This window comes from Mesoplodon densirostris, chromosome X (genome assembly GCF_025265405.1).
Source record: "Mesoplodon densirostris isolate mMesDen1 chromosome X, mMesDen1 primary haplotype, whole genome shotgun sequence".
Classification (NCBI taxonomy): Eukaryota; Metazoa; Chordata; class Mammalia; order Artiodactyla; family Ziphiidae; genus Mesoplodon; species Mesoplodon densirostris.
Genome location: NC_082681.1, coordinates 32,849,116 through 32,869,424, shown reverse-complemented (window position 1 = coordinate 32,869,424; position 20,309 = coordinate 32,849,116). Strand labels below are relative to the sequence as shown.

The 20,309-nt window shown below is 41.2% G+C and overlaps 1 protein-coding gene across 1 annotated transcript; it reads left to right on the top strand.

The window, feature by feature from the left end:
* Nucleotides 1-9,102: 9,102 nt before the first annotated feature.
* On the top strand, nucleotides 9,103-19,117 carry UBE2A (ubiquitin conjugating enzyme E2 A). Its single transcript, XM_060087163.1, has 6 exons — nucleotides 9,103-9,333; nucleotides 9,473-9,553; nucleotides 9,947-9,972; nucleotides 16,066-16,155; nucleotides 17,156-17,244; nucleotides 17,588-19,117. Exons 1-6 carry the CDS (start codon nucleotides 9,290-9,292, stop codon nucleotides 17,714-17,716), a joined length of 459 nt encoding a protein of 152 aa, XP_059943146.1. The 5' UTR covers nucleotides 9,103-9,289; the 3' UTR covers nucleotides 17,717-19,117.
* The last annotated feature ends 1,192 nt before the right edge of the window (nucleotides 19,118-20,309 follow it).

The following is a 20,309-nucleotide window of genomic DNA, read 5'->3' as shown; positions in this document are numbered from 1 at the left end:
AATATTCTGTTGTATGGATATACCATTTTGTGTTTATTCATTCATCAGTTGGTGGACAATTGGGTTGTTTCCATTTTTGTGATATAAAGAGTAGTGCTACTATGGACATTGGTGTCCAGGTTTTTGTGGGAACATGTGTTTCTATGCTTTTATGTTTTGTGAGGACGTATGTTCTCTTGGGTGTTTACTTAAGAGTGGAATTGCTGGGTCATATGATTACCTTATGTTTAACTTTTTGAGGAACTGCTAAGAGTGTTTTCCAAAGCAAGTTTATTATTTTACATTTTACATTTACCACCAGCAATGTATGTGGGGTTCTGATTTCTTCACGTCCTCACCAATAATTATCTTTGTCTTTTTTATTACAGCCATCCTGGTGAGTGTGAAGTGGTATCTCACTGTGAGTTTGATTTGCCTTTCTCTGATGGCTAATGATACTGAGCACCTTTTCACATGCTTATCTTCTTTGGAGAAATGTCTATTCCAATCCTTTGCCCATTTTTAATTGGGTTATTATTATATTGTTCAATTGTGAGAGTTCATTATATATTTTTGGATACTAGAGCCTAATCATGTAAGTGATTTGCAAATAGAGGCATCTTAATGATCCCGTTTGCCACAGGTTTAGGGAACATCTTCCACCCTTCCTTCCTCAACCCAGAAACTCTCCCAGAACGCTCTCTGTGGAGGACCAGAGCCTGGGGCAATCCAGAATAAGGACATTGAGACAGTTTAAATTGGATAGATTCAAGTGATGACACCAAAATAGTGGATTTTTAACAGAGAACTTACTGAAGGAAGCAGGAGCTGGTGACCAGAAAACTGACAGGTTAGCTGGAAGAAGTGTAGTGTTCAAGATACACAAGATGCAAACCAATGAGAATTTAAAGGAGTCTGCTAGCCGTCAAATGAACATGAGTTAATAAAGTAGAAAAGAAATGTCAAGTCTTAAAGAATCACAGCGTTTGCTCCTTAGATCTTAGTCCAGTGTCATCCCTATGATTCTATGTTCTTTATAATAGTATTTATTGATCTTCTACTGTGTGTTAGGCACTGTGCTACATACTGGTTGCATAGTGATCAATTATAAATAGTCTCCCTGGGCCTCCCTGGTGGCGCAGTGGTTGAGAGTCCGCCTGCCGATGCAGGGGATACGGGTTCGTGCCCCGGTCTGGGAGGATCCCATATGCCGCGGAGCGGCTGGGCCCGTGAGCCATGGCCTCTGGGCCTGCGCATCCGGAGCCTGTGCTCCACAACGGGAGAGGCCACAACAGTGAGAGGCCCGCATACCGCAAAAAGAAAAAAATAAAAAATAAAAAAATAAATAGTCTCCCTCCCTGAAGTGGCTTAGTCAAGCGCAGGGGTGGGTAAAGGGCTAGAGAGTAAATATTTTAGGCTTTGAGAGCCAAGAGGAAAAATCAAGAACATTATGTAGGTACTTATATAACGAGAGAAAACAAATTTTCACAAATGTTTTATCAATGAAATTCAAAATATAATAATAATTGAGTATAATTTTTTTCATAATACAGATCTTCTAATAAGAATGGCATTCTTTTATGGAGATGATAATATTTCACTTAATTAGGGTTCAAAGTGAGTGTTTCCTATCATCAAATCAGTTACAATCTCAATACACTTATTATTTTTTGGGGGGGGGCGCGCCACACAGCATGTGGGATCTTAGTTCCCCGACCAGGGATGGAACCCGTGCCCTGGAAGCGCAGTGAAAGCGCAGAGTCCTAACCACAGGACCGCCAGGGAATTCTCCTGTTTTTGTTTTTTTTTCAATATATTTTTAAAGGTTTTTACCTTGTTTCAATTGGTCAAGATTTTTAGGAACCTCACTTTTAATCTGTAATAACAGTTTACAACTTGATTTTTTCAAGAGTTAACAAACTGCAAGCACCTGTTAATAAAGGTCTTAATAAAAAACCTGTTACAAATATTTATCCATTAATGCTTATCTGTAATGAGATTTTATGTATTTCATCTTTGAGAAAAATCTTAACACAGATAAGTACTGCCATATACTGATATCAATCCACAGGCACCTCTGGACTTCCCTGGTGGTCCAGTGGGTAAGACTGCATGCTCCCAATGCAGAGGGCCTGGGTTCAATCCCTGGTCGGGGAACTAGATCTCGCATGCATGCTGCAACTAAGAGCCCACATGCCAAAACTAAAAGATACCACATGCTGCAGCGAAGATCCCACGTGCCACAACTAAGACCCGGTGCAGCCAAAAATAAATAGACAGATAAATAAATAAATTTTTTTTAAAAAGAATTGCAAAATGGTGACAATTGAGCATTAAGTCAAATGCAAGGTCCTTCTGAAAGCAGGGCCCTATGCAATTGTACAGATTACATGCTTATGAACCCAATTCTAGTTTAAGAGAACTGGCTTCATAGGCATGTAAAAAAAAATCCACAGGCATCTGAGTTTTAATTGAGCATATTCATCTCTTAGATGGCACTTACAGAATTCTATCAGATTCTTCTCTTGACATTTGCCTTTCAGTATGTTGTTACATTGCAGAATAATCACTTCCAATTGAAGTTTAGGTGGAAACTCCTCAACTGCACAGTTAAATTGCTTTTGAAATTCAGAACTTTCCTTTGCACTTGCATCAGGGTCCAAAAAACACCACTGGAACTGTAATCTGAGCTCAGAAAAGATATCCACTGCAAATTTGTGTGGGACTGCAAATCTTGATTTTTTGTTTTAACATTGACAGCACAGGAAGCAATTAAGTAACTAGACATTACTTGTGGTTCAGAAAATGTCAGTTTTCATCGGAGTGATTTCACTGCAGTATAAATTTCACATGTAAGCAGCATTTTGCCTTGTAATTTTAGGTTAAATTTATTAAGTAACATTATTACCTTTACAGCAAAAGCTAATTCCATTCAGTGTTCAATAACAGTGGTTGAGGGTGATTCTTCTGGCTCAGAAAATTTTCAGTCCCAGCCACGAGCTATAAAAATACAAAAACAAAACAAAAAATTACAAAAACAAACAAAACAACAACAAAAAACCTTATAACTGCTAAGTTGTTCAACTGCTGTTGGTAGGGCAAGTCAGAATATTCAGCCTCTTTTTCTGACAAAAATTCATGAAACTGACAATGGTTTAGTCCATGAGAGTGAATGAAGTTCACTGTTGACACGAATGGTTGAATAACACAAGATAGATTAAAATATTTTCCTGGGAAGTACCTGCTGTTCAATAATATGTAACAAATAACTATAGGATTTAAACAACTTACATTTTCGCAAGCTTTGTACATTTGTCCAGCTAAGCCTTTTTCTCCTTCATACACGTTTGAAATACATCTTAGCAGATTCTACTTCAGGTTTTATTGAATTAGTGGTTTCTTGACTTTTTTGAAAATATTCTCATTTGCCGTCATCTACAGATTATCCATACAGGCCAATTCTTCCATCTCTTTAAACTCAGCACTGACTCTTCAAATAAGCAACAACAACTGAGGAGTATTATTAAGATTTGTCAACTTATAAAGAGACAAGGAAAACCACTTGAAATAATTTGCCCTGTTTATTAAATGACTATTGATGTTGCTTCCAATGTCCTCAACTTTTTGAGCTGCTGTTCTTGGTGAAAGCCTAATAGTCTTTAAAAAGTTTATTTTCCCTGGACACATTTCTTTGGCTTCTGCAATCAAACACGATTTAATTAACTCACCATCAGTAGATGGCTTTCCTTGCTTGGCTAACAAATGAGCCACTCAGAAACTTACTTTGGCAGCAACCTCATTTTCATTTTTAATTTTTGTGAAGCATTTTGCTATGGTAAGATATTCTATTTTAAACTTTCTAATTTTTCTAACCATTGCTTTCCTGTGAACTGGGAACATTGCAATGAGCACTTAGTTTGGTAATGTCGATGTATATCATATTCTTTTAGCCATGCTACAGCGTCATTGTGTAATAAACACAGTGTTTTGACATCTAAATTGATGACCAAGTAATCTACACTCCACTGTGCCTTAAAAGCACAACATTCAAAATCCACTTTTATTTTCTTGTTTTGACATGCTAGGTATGCACTTGTAATAAAAAAATAACAATAATGCCAAAACACAAGTGATACAAGTGGTACCCAAAATGCTATTGAGATATAACTGTGTCACCGTGGTTCATAGTATACCGACCAACAGTGGGAAGTGATGAGGGCACCACATACAGTTCCTGTCACAGCTACTCCACTCTGCTATTGCAGCACAAAAGCAGCCGTAGTGAAACTTTATTTATGGACATTGAAATTTGAATTTCATATCATCTTCATGTGTCATGAAATATGATTAAATACTATTCTTCTTTTGATTATTTTTCAACTGTTTAAAAATACAGAAAAACATGCTTAGCTTGCAGGCCATAGGAAGAATGCTGGCAGGCTGGATTTGGTTGTAGCTTGCTGGTGGATGTGGCTGGTTTGTTTGAATTCTCATGTGCAACACTGTAGCCATTTGTATTAGTTTCCTTTTGCTGCTGTAACAAACTACCACAAACTCAGTGGCTTAAGAAAATTCAAATTTGTTATCTTAGGGTTCTGGAGATCAGAAGTCCAAAATCAATCTCACTGGTCTAAAGTCAAGGTGTCAGCCAGGCTGATTGCTCCTAGAGGCTCCAGTGGAAAAGTCATTCTCTGCCTCTTCCAGCTTCTAGAGGCTGCCAGCAACCCTTGGCTCCTTGGCTGGTAGCTGCATCACTCCAATCTCTACTGCCATCATCACAGGGCCTTCTCTCTGAATTCAGACTCCTCCTTTCCTTTTATAAGGACCTTTTATAAGGACCCGTGTGATTATTAGCAGGGCCACCTGTTTAATCCTAGATAATCTCCGTATCTCAAGATTCTAAACTTAATCACATCTGCAAAGTCTCTTTTGCCATGTAAGGTAACATGTTCACGGGTTTAGGACATGTAGATTAGCACATGGAGATCTTGAGGAGGGGTGCATTATTCAGCCATGCCTTTGTTTTCCTCTATTCAGCAGCTCAGCAGGTAGTGAAAGCCTATGTTCATGGCCCTAATTTCCCCATTTCTCTAAGCTTCACCATTTCTCTCTCCTCTCCCCCTCCATCTCTTTCTCTCCTTGTGTTCTAGGGGCTATAAATGGACAGCATACCACTACCTTTACTGCCAAGAACACACACTGTGATAACTGTTGTCTCCTGTAAGTGATCCTCTTGACTTGTCTTCCAAGATTATTGGAGTCAAGAAAAATCTTTTGATTTTATTTTCTGTTGTTCCTTGGTTGTCATTTGTACTGAATTTTATTGACAGAAGTGAGAACTGTAGAAAAATAAAATTCCTTGCCTTCACTGGCTAACAGAAATACAAACTCCCAGCCTCATAAGGCAGGAAATGATATTTTATTTGGTTTCTCTCTCCAACCCCAAATGGTCAAGGAAAATCACAATCTATTCTGCATTTTGAAAACAAGAATAAAATTCCACAATTTCCCTAGTCATATAGTCCCATCTTTTTCCTCCCTTTTAGGAAAATGCTCAGATCCTTGCCTCTGAACAATTTGGAATTTTTAATCTTCTCTGCAGCTGCATTGCTAACACACTTTTCTTTAAATTGAAAAGGACCTCTAGTTTCTTGACCCCTGTTCTTGGGGGGAAGGGGGGATGCTTGCCTGTGAAGAGGGTATTTCTTCAAGATGTCAAGGTGAGAATGGGGTGGAAGGAATGCTCGGCCAGCTCTGCTATAGTCAGTATATTCCAGCCCTATAATCGCCTGTGCTGGAGAACAATCTTCTGTGTGCTGCTTGCTATGACAACCCTGCTTCTGATGGGGAATGTGAGGGCACAGCGTTCCTGCAAAGCAATTCCATTGTGCAGTCAGGGAACACTCTCCCCACATCCCAGTGCCCCAGGGCTTCCAAACTGCTTTGGTTCACGCTCTTGATTTTTCCTCATTAGGTAGTCAAAGAGCTACTCCTTAGCTATACAGCAAAGGAGTTGCAGAAAACAGGCCTGCAACAAACTCAAACATGTCTCTAGCCTTCAATGAGTTTTAGACATTTATACCCAGTCCCTTATATCCAGGAGCCTCCCAGACCCTCTCCTCCTCTCCAGTACATTATATGCCGCTTCTCAGTAGGATGTTTTCAGTACATCTCTCTTGGGCTCAAACGCCTACAAAAGCTGCCTATCAAGCCTAAAATCCTCATCCTCGCATTTGAGGGCATTTAATTAACTTCTGTCATCCTCACTTTTCCAAGCCAAGGTCTCATCAGTCTGCATTAGCCACTCTAATCTGCCCACTATCCCCAGATCCTGGTTAAGCTCCATGTCCATGCTCGTGCTGTTGCCCTCATAGAAACTGCTTGAGTTTCTCCCTCCTAAGCCCTGCTTTCATCTCTTCTGAAACAACTTTGAAATAGACCCATTCCGGGAAGCTTCTTCTAACCCCACCAGACTGATGATTCCCTTGCTGTACAGCCCCTCAGCATCTGTGGATTCACATGTTTCTGCTATGTATCTTGCTGCTGCTCTGGAGGGAGAATTCTAAGATGCCACCCCCTTCCTCAAGATTTCTGGTCACTTCTTTCAGCTATTCAGTCAAACACTAATCTAGGTTCTGCTATGAGGCAATTTTGTAGATGTAATTAAGGTCCCAAATCAGATGATTTTAAGATCAGGAGATTATCTGGGGTGGGCCTGACCTAATCAGATAAGGCCTTATAGTGAACTGGGCTCTTCCTGAAGAAAGAGATTCAAACTGTGAGATGAAAAAATGTATATACGTTTTAAAAAAAAAGTGTGAGAGGGATTTGATGGGAGAGAAATTCTCTATTGCTGGCTTTGAAGATGGAGTAGGCCACGTGGCAAGGTATGCAGGTAACCTCTAGGAGCTGAGACTGGTCCCCAGCTGGCAGCCACTGAGGAAATGGGGCCTTCAGTCTTACAGCCACAAGGAACTGAAGCTGGCTAACAGCTTGTGGTAATTTGTTAAACATCAATAGAAAGCTAACGCACTTGCTTTCGTAGACCTTGCTTTTGTTGATTTCATATGTGCGTATTAGTAGACTGCAAGCTCCTAGATTAGAGGAAAAGGAGGTTTTAAATTTATTTTTGTAACCCCTTCCCACCACAGCCATAATGTGATGCTATTAGGGAGATTTGCCTTAACTGATACGTTGGAGTTAATGGGAGATATAAATCCTTGGCCATGAGAGTACTTGTTGTAAAGCAGCAGCTAGAATCACTACCACTGTCAAGTGCCTCCTGCCTCCCATGTTAAAAACAATTTCCTGCACATCTGATATCTTCTGGACATCTTCACGCGAATGTCTCACTAGTCCCATGAACTCAGTAAGTCCCCAAATTTCCTCTCCCAAAACTGCCCCTCCCTCTCTATTCTGTAATTCTGGTAATGGCACCTTCAAACCCCCAATTATCTTGGAGGTTAGAACTTGAGCCATTGTTTGTTTGGCCGTGCCACACCGCACTGCGTCGCGGGGCTTGTGGGATCTTAGTTCTCGGACCAGGGATCGAAACTGTGCCCCCACAGTGGAAGCGCGGAGCCCTAACCACTGGACAGCCAGGGAAGTCCCCAGAACTTGAGCCATAGTTGGCTCCTTCCTCTCTCTTGCCCCACATTCTATCTGTTGGCAGGTCCTCTCCATTTATCCCCTCCTCTCCATGTTTATTGTCTTTGCCTGGTTCAATATCTCTCACCTGGAATACTTCAAGAGTCTCCTAGTTGCTGTGCTGGGACCCATCTCTGATGAGCACAGCTCTGATCATGTCGCTTTTCTGCTCAACCACCTTCCAAGGAAGCCATTAGCTTGGCATTCAAAACTCTCCATGACTTAACCCAAACCTACCTTTCTCATATTTTCAAAAATCCTTAAATGAGTATTTTGCCTACCTTCTATGTTATTTGGGGTTGACTTTTTCTTTTTTTTTTTTTTTGTGGTACGCGAGCCTCTCACTGTTGTGGCCTCTCCCGCTGCGGAGCACAGGCTCCGGACGCGCAGGCTCAGCGGCCATGGCTCACGGGCCCAGCCGCTCCGCGGCATGTGGGATCTTCCCAAACCGGGGCACGAACCCGTGTCCCCTGCATCGGCAGGCGGACTCTCAACCACTGCGCCACCAGGGAGGGAAGCCCTTGGGTTGACCTTTTAAAAAATATTCTTTAAAACTGTTATTGCTTTTGCAGGTCCACATACTAACTGTGACTCTTCCCTGCAACCTGCAGCTTTTTCACGTGCATCTTACCGTTACTTTACTTCAGACTCACTGCTCTTCCAATTCTCTGCAGTCGGATATTCTCATACCTTGGACTCTTCTGAACATATATTAGCTACTTGGCTTGTTGAACTGCCAAGGGGAAATGTGGTTCCAGAGCCAAATTGTGAGTGCCCAAAGCTAAAGCCTCATTCTGCTTGCCTCCAGCTCTCATTCCCTCCCCCAGGACACACACCATTTCATTCTGTTTTGGGGGTGATCATTGGCCTAAATGTTGGGACCCAAATCCCGCACATTCATCCCATAGAGAAGGGACTCACATTCCATAGAGAAGGGACCCTCGACCTCATAGTCGAGGTCGATTTATTCTTTGAATTTTCAGTGATTTTAAGCAGTCACACACCCTCCTCCCCAGTCTCCCGTGTCCGCAGGGGGTGTGTCCCCTAGACTTCCGGCTTTCGGACAACCGGTTTTGCTCCGCCCACTCCCACCTCGAGATCTCGAGATTGGGACTTCCATCGTTCTTCTCCTCCTTCAGCCACTGTGCGCACTTTAATAAGTGATCCGATCTCAAAAAAAAAAAAAAAGAAAGAAAGAAAGAAAGAAAGGGAAAAGAAAAAGGAAAACAGAAAAAAGCTTCCCTGGGTTCGTCTTAGAATTGGCAAATAGAGGTGCACCCCCTTCCACCACCGGATCCTAGTGATTTCCAGGCAATTAAGTGCGGCCCGCAGCTCGCCTCTCACCACACCCCCCGCCACCGCCTCCCGCCCGGGTTTAATGACCTAAGCAACTTTCCGTCCCCCCCCCGCCCCGTCTTGGTACGGCCTGTCCGGCGATCGGCGTTCCACCCCCGCCCTTTCCTTCTAGGTTGGTTCAGCCCCCGTCTACTCAGGGGTGGTGCTCAGCCGGCGCCAGACAGACCCTAGACTTCGGAGAGGCAGTGCAGTTCCTTTGGGAGCATCCCCCTCGGTTCCTTCGGCTTCCACTACCTCCTCGGCCGCCTTACCGCCCGCGGGGACGCGAGAGCTCGGTGTATGCCCCACCCCTGACCCCGCTAGAGACATGTCCACCCCGGCTCGGCGGCGCCTCATGAGGGACTTCAAGAGGTAACCAGCCCGGGACGCCGGGGTCCGGGGGCTGCGGCCGGGGCGCAGGGCGGGGCCGGCGGAGGGCCGGGCGGGCGGCGGGGCGGCCGGCGGCGCGAGCGGGTGCTGGATCGCGGGCCCCCTGTCTGTTTCCTTGAAGGTTGCAGGAGGATCCTCCAGCCGGAGTCAGCGGGGCTCCATCTGAGAACAACATCATGGTTTGGAACGCGGTCATTTTTGGGTGAGTCTGCGTTCCGGGTGGTGGCGAGGGCTAGGGACGCATGTGCCCTCCGGGACCGGCCCGGTGCGGAGGCGGGGGCAGAGGGAGAGTGTTTGGGGCTGGCTGGGCCTAGGCGCCTCCCCGGAGCCTGTGCCTCGATTAGCTCGGTTCCCGTTGCCAGGGGAGCCATTTGGGGTTCTCAGGGGGGCGGGGCGGGGAGTGGTGGCGCTTTGGCGCGGCGGCCTGCCCGGGGTTTCTGAGCACCAGACCTCTGTTGGTAGTGGTTTTGCGACCCGGGAAGCGGTGGTTTACCGGCGGTGGAGCGAGCAGGGCTCGTAATAGCCATCTCCTCAGATGAATCGGGGGGAGGGGAGCCCCGAAGCGGGAACTGATTGGTTTTTCTCTGTGTTGCAGGCCTGAAGGGACCCCGTTTGAGGATGGTAAGAGAGTTTCTTTACCCACCTTTCAGGAGCCTGGTCATCTGGGGAAAGGGTTCCCAGTCATCCTAAGTAGCCTCCTACTTAGGAACCCGCTTCTCCCTAGCCTCTGCCTACTAAAGGCTTGAGTGGAATCCAATCTGTGGCAGGTTGTTCTGGCTATTGTCCGCTTGCCTAGAACTGCACCTTTTTTATTGCTTCTTAAAAAAAAAATCTGGGTAAGGCAGTAAAAGGAGCATCATACCATTGATGTTAAGGGTCTGTGAGGTTTGGGCTGTGATCCTGCTAAATTCAGCCCCCCATCAAGATACTAAGTGTCAACCCAACCACTTGCTGATAGGCTCAGAGACCCCAGGGACCATTTGATTCAGAATTCTTCACAAGGGCGGGAACTGTGTTCAGCAGGTGCTTAGTGTGTGTTTGTTGGATGTTGAATGGATGCAAGAATCCCTTGCACACAATTGTCTGGTTTCTACAGTCTGGCATTGAGTGCCTGTCAGCCTCACTGCTTTAAGACGATCTTTAATGCACCTTTAATAGCCAGTTTGAGCATAATGTTTCTGATTTTTAAATGAGTTTTCAGTATGTGCTTTTATCAAGACTTGATGGTCAGTAATCTCAACGCAGTTTCACAGTTGAGGGGAGCCTTAATGTACTGTCTTGACCAGTGTCCAACCTACTTCAAGGTACTACCTGTACTTATAGGTACATGATTTTTAATGGGTTTAGGTTTGACCTTTAAAAACACATGTTAGTTGCTTTTTAAGGATTTTTTTAAAGCTTCCTATTTTGAGATAATTACAGGTTCATGTGCAGTTGTAATAAATAATATTACAGAGAGACTTTGTATACCCTTCACCTGCTCCCCCGCCCCTTTGGTTACAAGTCATCTTGAATGACTATGCACAACCAGGAAATTAACATTGATATAGTTTTAGTGCACTCAATTGTGTGTGTGTGTACGTGTGTGTGTTTGTGTGTGTGTAGTTAATTGTTTTTGAAAGCTTAATACATTTAAAAAGATGATTAAAAGTATTTGAGGGCTTCCCTGGTGGCGCAGTGGTTGAGAGTCCGCCTGCCGATGCAGGGGACACGGGTTCGTGCCCCGGTCCGGGAAGATCCCACATGCCGCGGAGCAGCTGGACCCGTGAGCCATGGCCACTGAGCCTGCGCGTCCGGAGCCTGTGCTCCGCAATGGGAGAGGACACAACAGTGAGAGGCCCGCATACTGAAAAAAAAAAAAAAAGTATTTGAACTACTAATCGACATCTTTTAATATTTTGAGGTATTTTTAAAAAGAAAAAGATCTTTCTGTTATTTTTTTCTCAATGACTTACCTTCCTTTGGTCACAGCATTTGAGAGACATTGTACACATATGCAAACACATATGCACATAACTCAGTTTGAAGGTGTGAACAAAAACATTTCTGCAAACTACTAAGTACAAACTTATGTTGCCAAGTCAGTTTGCTTTTTGATGCTACCAACCACAAGATGTTGTGAGGTAGATCAATGTTAACCAATTCTATGATTTGTCTCAAACACTCAACATTTCCCTAGAAGACTGTAGACAGTAGCCTAAATACTTGTAGTTTCCTCTCTACCTTCACTCACTGGGTAGATATCACTGCTCTTCAGCGCTGCAATAAAAAGAAATGACAGCAGGGGAGTGTGATCCTCAAGCCATACTATTGATACTTTGGTGCAGTAAATCATTTGAACTGATCCTGATCTGTAGCAAGAGCTAGCTAAGCTTAATTTTCCTCTACTAGATTGGTGCTAGTTCTTCATACTTAAGTTTTGCAGATTAGCTGTGTATTTGCTTTAGCTCCAGCAGGCTTTGTTTTCATTGGCTTCTTTTTTCCTCCTGATTTTACTCAGACTGCTTTATGCTGGGCACAGCTTTATTAATAGTACACCACTTTGCTGGGGTTGGCAACTTAAATATTTCAAGGGTGCTTCTCTCGTTTTAAGTGGTATGAGTTGAAAAGGTACTTGTGGAATCCATTATCTACCTGGACCTTCCCCCTTGACATTACTGGCTCTTTTTTTGATGATGTATATCTCCAGCCTGACATTGCTGAAAGGAATTACTCAGGCTAAATCACAGTACCCTTTTCTAATTCATTCTTTTGAGCAGTCTGCTATCCATGGATGCTTTCTCAGGTGTCTAGAACACTGACCAAGTTTACAAGAAATTTTTTGACCATTTAAAAATACCTGTTATTTACAGCTAGGGAAAGGCCCAGTTAGGGACAAGTGGCATAGTTGATTTTGCTGTTGCCAATGTATTATATAAATCAACAGCTCCAAAACTACTTTCGCTGCTTCCTTGTAAACCATTTGTAGTGGAGGTTTCTGGAACAGCCAGACCCTAGTTAAAGAGATGAAATTTTAAGAAAAGGAACTCTTAAAGGTATTTTGATTTAACTTTACACACTTGAAGGTAAGAGGACTATGTTCCCAAGAGCTTACACTACCAAACAAAACATTAGGGGGAAATACTTCCTCATAAAATATCTTGGTATGCATGCTGAATACGAAGGTTAAGGAACAATGTATTCTCCATCACATCATCTGAAAATTGTTAATAGACATAGTAAGATACTAGTACTTGATTTTCATAATAGATGTATTCTTAAGAATTTGGTGTCTTTTTTTAAAAAAATGAAAGTCCACTAGGGGTGTCCTTAAGGTAAATAAATCCTATGATGAAGAGTATTTGGGTATTATCTTAAAAATCAGACTTTTTTCAGTCATCAAAAAAAAATTTTTTAAGTACGTGTACTTTGCTTTCTCCTCAGGGGTCACAAACTGGTGGCTAAATGGCAGAAAACACCTACAGAGGTGCTTTCTTTGACCAATACAATATTTTCAAGCAATTGAATTTGTGACAGGCAGAACATACACTCTCTACTTTAACCATATCATTCCCTATTGCCATACACCAGCCATTTAACTCATTTATATAATTTTCCTGGTCCCTATACATAGATGGATTAATTTATCCTTTCCTTACAATGTTGTGACCTTCTCAGGAAGATAAAAAATCAGTACAGATTGTATACAAGAATGGTGAGGCTTAAGTTTCCAATTATTTTAAAGCCTAGCCTTCTAAATTTTCAGAGGACAAGCTCGTCTCGATTGCATAGTATTAATTCTCAGATTTTAAATTTCCTTAACATTTGTTTTGGATCTCAGAAATTGGATTGAGAGTTGTCCTAAAGAGGTTCTCATTGTTTAAGGTGGCTAAAAGTATGAAATATCCCTTTAAATGTGTGCTTTGAGGAAGATTTAGGTACGTCCTAATTTATATTCACATTGAATATAAATTATATTGGTTTCACTTCTCAAGATATTAAATGAGCTGTTCTTAAAGACTTGATTAACTTCTTTGGTAGCTAGGTAACCACCTTGCTGAACTTTTAGGCAAGCATTAGGCAGAAAGCTCAAGTCAAGGGTTTTGTGAGCCACCAGCGTATGTACTCAACTTGCTTTCACTGTGATTGATGTAGGTCAGAAAGAAAGTACTATTTAATATTTGAATTCATTAATTGTATTTTTCTTACTGATAGTGAAGTTTGGATGTTTGGTTTTTGCCTCCTTCAGCTGGGTCTAGAGATATGAAACTGTAGAATTATGGTAACTAAAACATTTATGAAGCACTTATTTTGTGTCACTGTGCATCTTTCCCTCATTTAAACCTCACAACAACGTTATGTAGCAGGTACTATTATGAACCCTATTTTACAGATGAGGAACTTGAGGTTCAGTCAAGTTGAGCAGTTTCCCCAAAGGTTTCGTAACTAGAAAGTAGCAAAGCAAGGATTTGAACCCAGATCCGTCTGACTGCAAAGCTTCTGCTCTGCCCCACTGCACTCCACTGTTTCCACTTACGCCTGCCTGCTGTGTGACTTTACCACCTTGAGGTATCATATTTAATGATGGTTTTAATTTAAAGTACCTGGGAGCTCTGCATGCCATTAAATCTGCCCAATTTTAGAGCAGTTTTTTAGAGCAATTTCTTGATGATAAATCTCTAAGCTATAATTTAAGCGGGTATCAACACTGAGCCAAATGTGTTTATACTTGAGATACATAAGGAAGCTCAGAGTTTTGAACTAACACTCATTCCCACTTTTTCTTGCGTATTATAATATCAATAAAACTGAAAAGAAAGAACTATGCTTTCTTCCTCAAAAATAGGAAGAGTTATGACCAGGTGGTGATAAAGGTGAAGTGCGTTCTGATGGACTATAGCATGTTTATCCATTCCAAAATATTTTGCTTTTTGTCCTTAGTTATAATACATAGTAACTTCAGGTCTGACTTTCAAGTTTAGGAAGTAACAATAGTTGGGGAATATGATATGTCTCCATATGTTGCATTTTTAAATTTGTATATATATATATTTATTTATTTATATTTGGCTGCGTTGGGTTTTTGTTGCTGCACACGGGCTTTCTCTAGTTGCGGTGAGTGGGGGCTACTCTTCGTTGTGGTGCGCGGGCTTCTCATTGCGGTGGCTTCTCGTTGCAGAGCACGGGCTCTAGGTGCGTGGGCTTCTGTAGCAGTTGTGGCACGCGGGCTTCAGTAGTTGTGGCTTGCGGGCTCTAGAGCGCAGGCTCAGTAGTTTGTGGCACACGGGCTTAGTTGCTCCGCGGCATGTGGGATCTTCCCAGACCAGGGCTCGAACTCATGTCCCCTGCATCGGTGGGCGGACTCAACCACTGTGCCACCAGGGAAGCCCTATAGTCTTTTTTTCTTAAGTGGAAAGGAGGAATGGAAGCAAGGAGGAAATAAATTGCTAACTCGAAGGAACCAGTAACAAATTATACTCTATCTGAAGTGTGGTCTATTGTATTAGAATAAGTAATTCATTAAATGGACCAGAGTAATATAGTGGAACGTGCATCACCTTAGATAATAACTGATTCCTTAAGATTACTTGAAGAAATTTCAGTCAGAAAAAAAAATTGCCCAATTGTTTTCTTGAATTTATTAAACCCAATTAAAAATAACATTTTGAAGAAAATAATCTCCCCAAATCACAACATCCAACAATTCTTTTTTGGTGGGGGGCGGGGGCGCAACTGTGGGGCATGCGGGATCTTAGTTCCCCGGCCAGGGATCGAACCAGTGCCCCGTGCAGTAGAAGCGCAGAGTCCTAAACACTGGACCGCCAGGGAAGTCCCCAACAATTCTTGAATGAGATCCAGTTTGTCCATTTCTTACAAATAAGTCTGTAACTTAGTATTCTTTAGGGCCTCCTGCTACCTTAGTTGACACATATTCAAGAAAAGTAATTTGTTTCAATAGTAGAGTAAACAAACGTCATTAGAAAGAAATTTACTAGAGACATGAATGCAATCTAATATGATTTTTAAATTATTTCTGCCATTAATTCCTACCATTAGTGTGAATAATTGAGTTGGTTTTATAGTGAAGTAGCTTGTGAGTCATACTTAAGGGTTTTAAAGAGGGACTGTGAAGTTTTTTCTGGCTTACATTCAATTATGTTTTCATTATAGAGTTGCTATTACATGAAGAGGAGCCAGTGAACACTTTTCTTATTTCCTGCTATTTTAAAAATAATTTGATTATTGATTTGTATTTCTAGCATTGGTTTTTGAACTTCGTGCTCTCATTCTTTCTAGTGCATTTAAAAATCACCATTTAAGATGACAGCTGATTAAAATTGGCCTTTATTAAGGTCTTTCAGTCTTCTCAAGGAGCAATGCCACGTTTTGGCTCTAGTTGCTTGTCATTTTAAGGATGTCTTCAAAATGTGCAGTGGCTAAAGTTATCCTGCAGGCAGCAATTTTGAGTTTAAGATGGCTGTATTTAAGTTTGGGGGAGAATAATGGAGAAACAAAAAACAAATCACCTTTGAGTGACGGTTCTTACAGTGTCTGTCCATTTTTATGGCAATCCCTGGAGCTGTATCTCTTACCTGGTCTCTTTCCTCTCTACTCTGTATCTTTGCGTTATTTCATATAATACTTGAAAAAAGAAGTCATGTAGTATTAAAAAACAAAGTACTACCAAACAAGGTGATAAGTAGGCTTTCTTAACCCTTTCTTTTCTAATTACAGGAACCTTTAAGCTTACAATAGAATTCACTGAAGAATATCCGAATAAGCCACCTACGGTTAGATTTGTCTCTAAGATGTTTCATCCGAATGGCAAGTATCACTTTTAATACAGTATTTTAAACTACTACACTGTTTATTTGGGAGGTATTCCACATTTCCTATTTGTCTGTAGCACCTGAGTATTTGTCTAGGCATCTTGCTGTTTCCTGAAAGCTGAACTTGTTCATGGTGGTCTATTGCTGTCTTGGTCTGTGGTCCTAGAACTGAAGCAGTGAAGGGACATTGCCTTTGCTTGGAATCTGAGAGCCTCCTGGTTTTGATGATTTTATCATTTACTTACTAAACAAAAATAAGGATGTTCTTGAGGTTTCCTTTTAATGTAAGGCCAGATTGGGGTAGTTTTGTGTTGTGATTATTTTCACTAGCATTTAGAGCAATAGTTTTCAGCTTTGGATGCAGATCAGAATTAGCGTGGGACATTTAAAAGCCATGCCCCGGCCCCACTCCAGACCTACTGACTATCAGATTCTGTGGTTGAGTCCAGGTATACGGTATATTGGAAAAGTGCCACAGGTGATTCTAACTTACTATTTTGCTCTTTTATTTTTTTTCCTAGTAGTAAGCCTAGAACAAGTTGCCTTTTATTCAGGTTAATAATGTATTTTCCAGGGTATCAGATATTTTTATCTTCATACCGAAATGAAACCTTGTGAACTCTGAGCTATCTTGGTTATTTCAGATAGGAGATAAAGTTTAAAAATTTAGTGGAGTGAATTTCCCATAAGTCTATCGATGATGAGGAACCCTCTTAAAAATAGTGCATGGTTTCCTGGATAACAGGGCAGTCTTTTCAGAATAACAAGCATTAAGTATCTTCCAGTTTTATACTGATTATGTTTGACATTCTCGGATCATCCTGTTTCACTAGTAGTGATTATGACACTTCTTTTAGGAAGGTAACTAAGAAGCAACTTAGTAATCTTTTTTAAACCTCAAAAGCAAAGTATTCTTGACTGTATTTGTCTTGACTATGATATTAAAACCTTAATGGTTTTGTTACGTTTAACATAACCTACTTCTATGCTCTTAGTCTATGCAGATGGTAGTATATGTCTGGACATTCTTCAGAACCGTTGGAGTCCAACATATGATGTGTCTTCCATTTTAACATCCATACAGGTGAGTTTTCCTTAATGTGACTATGGTCTTTGATATGTTTATATTAGCAATTGTTTTTGAAAGTCATAAGTAAAAAGTAGGTAAGACCTAACCCACCAGAAAACATATGTTTGCCTAGCTACTAGCAGGTTAATGTAACTGTGGATTATTATGCTAAGAGAGCAAATTTAGCTGCTACCTAGGACAATTCGAGTGTGCTGAATATACATATTGGGTTGGCCAGAAAGTTCGTTCAGGTTTTGCATAAGATGGTACGAAAAACCTGAACAAAGTTTTTGGCCAACCATATATATATATGTATATTTGCATTGAGGAACTGACTTTTTACAAATTGTCTCTATAGTCTCTTTTGGATGAACCCAATCCCAATAGTCCAGCAAACAGCCAGGCTGCTCAGCTGTACCAGGAGAACAAGCGGGAGTATGAAAAACGTGTTTCTGCGATAGTAGAACAGAGCTGGCGTGACTGTTGACCCGGGTGCAGGAAAAGAAGCAGCTGGTCATAAGAAAAATATATATTGATGTGTTTGTCGCCTTCCTATTCATCAGTGTCATTACATTTACTTTATTAAAAGCAAAATAGCTGTTGTGCTGTTTCCATCTTCCCTTGCCAGGCTTTTCCTACCCCTTCTACCCTCTCCTTAAACATCAGAAAACACCCTCTATGAGATCAAATGTACTGTACCTGGGTTACGTGCAAAAAGTCACTAATGCTTAATTAATTCCTTTTCTGTTGTATCTCATTTCCAGAAATATGGCAGTATTGTGTTACTGTACTTTACACTAAGCTTTTTAAAATGAATTGTTTTACAAGTGGTGCTTATGCATAGCTTGATGACCAGAATGTTATTTTTAACAGAATGAATGATTACTGAAGCGTTTCACCCTGGCTGGTCCTTCACTTGTGTTGGATTTAGAAATGAATTTTTGGAATATGGCCTATAGAAAACAGGGAAACAAATCCATATAAACATCCATTTTGAAAGAGCAATGGAAGCTAAAAAGGCTCTGATACTAATATCTAACTAACATGAATTATGTTTTTGTTTTTTGTTGTTTTTTTTTTTTTTGCGTTACGTGGGCCTCTCACTGTTGTGGCCTCTCCCGTTGCGGAGCACAGGCTCTGGACACGCAGGCCCAGCGGGCATGGCTCACAGGCCCAGCCGCTCCGCGGCATGTGGGATCCTCCCGGACCGGGGCACGAACCCGTGTCCCCTGCATCGGCAGGCGGACTCTCAACCACTGCGCCACCAGGGAAGCCCCATGAATTGTGTTTTTAACTGGTAGGAAGGAGAATGTTAAAGGGCTCAGCCAAGGGAGTGCAGCATAGTAACTGACACTTCCTCTCCTTGCAAGGTGTTCAATGGACACACCCGAGCTAAGATTCAGAATACTGAAGTCTTCTGGATTTTCACTTTTTAAAGAGGTGTGGGAACAGAGGAATGGAAACAGTCATGTTTTTAAGCTAGGGAAGGTTGGAGATCCTTTAATCCTTTTAAAGGAGCAGTGCTACCCTAGATGAACAAATTTATAATCCTCCATTGTTTTTTTTAGAGTTTTAATTAACCCAAGGAAGGGAACATGTCTGTGGTAAACTATTTTCCACTCAAATCCTCTGTTAATGCTGCATGCTTTAGTTTCTTCCTCCCTTTCAGTATTACAAGAACCTTAAAGTCAATGTTTGTAATCTTTCTTTGGATATTTATACTTTTAGATTGACAGTACCTTTAAGTAGCAGTGTGGGACAAAGCTTGTAAATGTTTTGTCTGATGTTCCATTGTCACCTTTTGTGCATTTATCATCACTCTTCTGAATTTAACTTTGCACAAGTAACCCATGTAAAAAATGTACATTTTTCAAAACTTGTAAATAAAAATAACCTTAAAATTTTGTAGTCATGGTATAATTATATTTTAGCTCAGTATGAACTTTTAGTATGAATTTATTGGACTCATATCTACTCATTTCCCCCCTTAAAATAAAAATTATGATAAAAGCAAAAATACAGATTCTGGGAGAGGGAGAAGAGTAGATACTGCTGGAGAGGATGTATTTTCTTTTCAGTCATAAGTGTTTAATGCTTTTTTTAAACATGCTAACAATGTAAATCTATTAGGTAAAACAAAGTTACTTCAGCACATATTATAGTCAATCAAGGGAATGAAATTGTGGTAAGGGGGGAGAATTAACCTGGAGATTTACTAGCATCCTCAGAGACCAAGATCTAACTTGTTGATCCTGACATTCCACCTCTTAAAAAAACCCTAGCTTAAAAAACTAAATAATAAAATGGTATTTTAAGTCTCATGTAAAGCTTGGGAGTACAGGTATCCGCAATGTTACCTTGTTTAAACAAAACTCTACTTTCTTCTGAGGAGCAATCTATCTCATTTTAAAGAGACAAGGACAGTGACTGTGGAAACTCACTTCTTGGGGAGGGGGGGTGGGCGCTAATTGAATTTAAGTCCTTATGGTGTATGTACCCACTCATCCTCTAAGACATGGCACTTAAAGGAGCCTCAACATGAGGGAGCTCATCCTACACTGAACACACGAACTGGTTAGTTTCACCTAGAAGCAACATCCTTAAATGCACTTATTTCTCTTAAGTCCATTTCCACTTCAAAGTAGAATGACATTAAATTGGTCTTTATTTGGCAGATTAGTTTAGTTTTACATAAATTTCTTCATCCTACTGTGGCTGGCTATCTTTTTTTGTTGTTTTTTTGTTTTTGTTTTTGCCACACTGTGCAGCTTGTGGGATCTTAGTTCCCCAACCAGGGACTGAACCCGGGTCCACGGCAGTGAAAGCACTGAGTCTTAACCACTGGACCTCCAGGGAAGTCCTGTGGCTGGGTATCTTAAATATTGACACTGTTACTTATACTTGAAAAAATTAAGGTGAGATTGGGAATGTGCAAGTTTAATATTTTTTTTGTACACCTCCTGAGAAACACTATTCCCAATCTCTTTCATGGGATAATCCTTTTAAAATCTTACAACGGCGTCAACAAGCTGACCTCCCAAAGCATCGTATCCACGGTCAGAGGCACCACAAATCATTCA

Coding starts and splice junctions, on each gene's coding strand:
- UBE2A (XM_060087163.1), top strand. CDS start 9,290: ATGTCCACCCCGGCTCGGCGGCGCCTCATGAGGGACTTCAAGAG. Junction 9,554..9,946: donor TGGAACGCGGTCATTTTTGG/GTGAGTCTGCGT, acceptor TCTGTGTTGCAG/GCCTGAAGGGACCCCGTTTG. Junction 9,973..16,065: donor AGGGACCCCGTTTGAGGATG/GTAAGAGAGTTT, acceptor TTCTAATTACAG/GAACCTTTAAGCTTACAATA.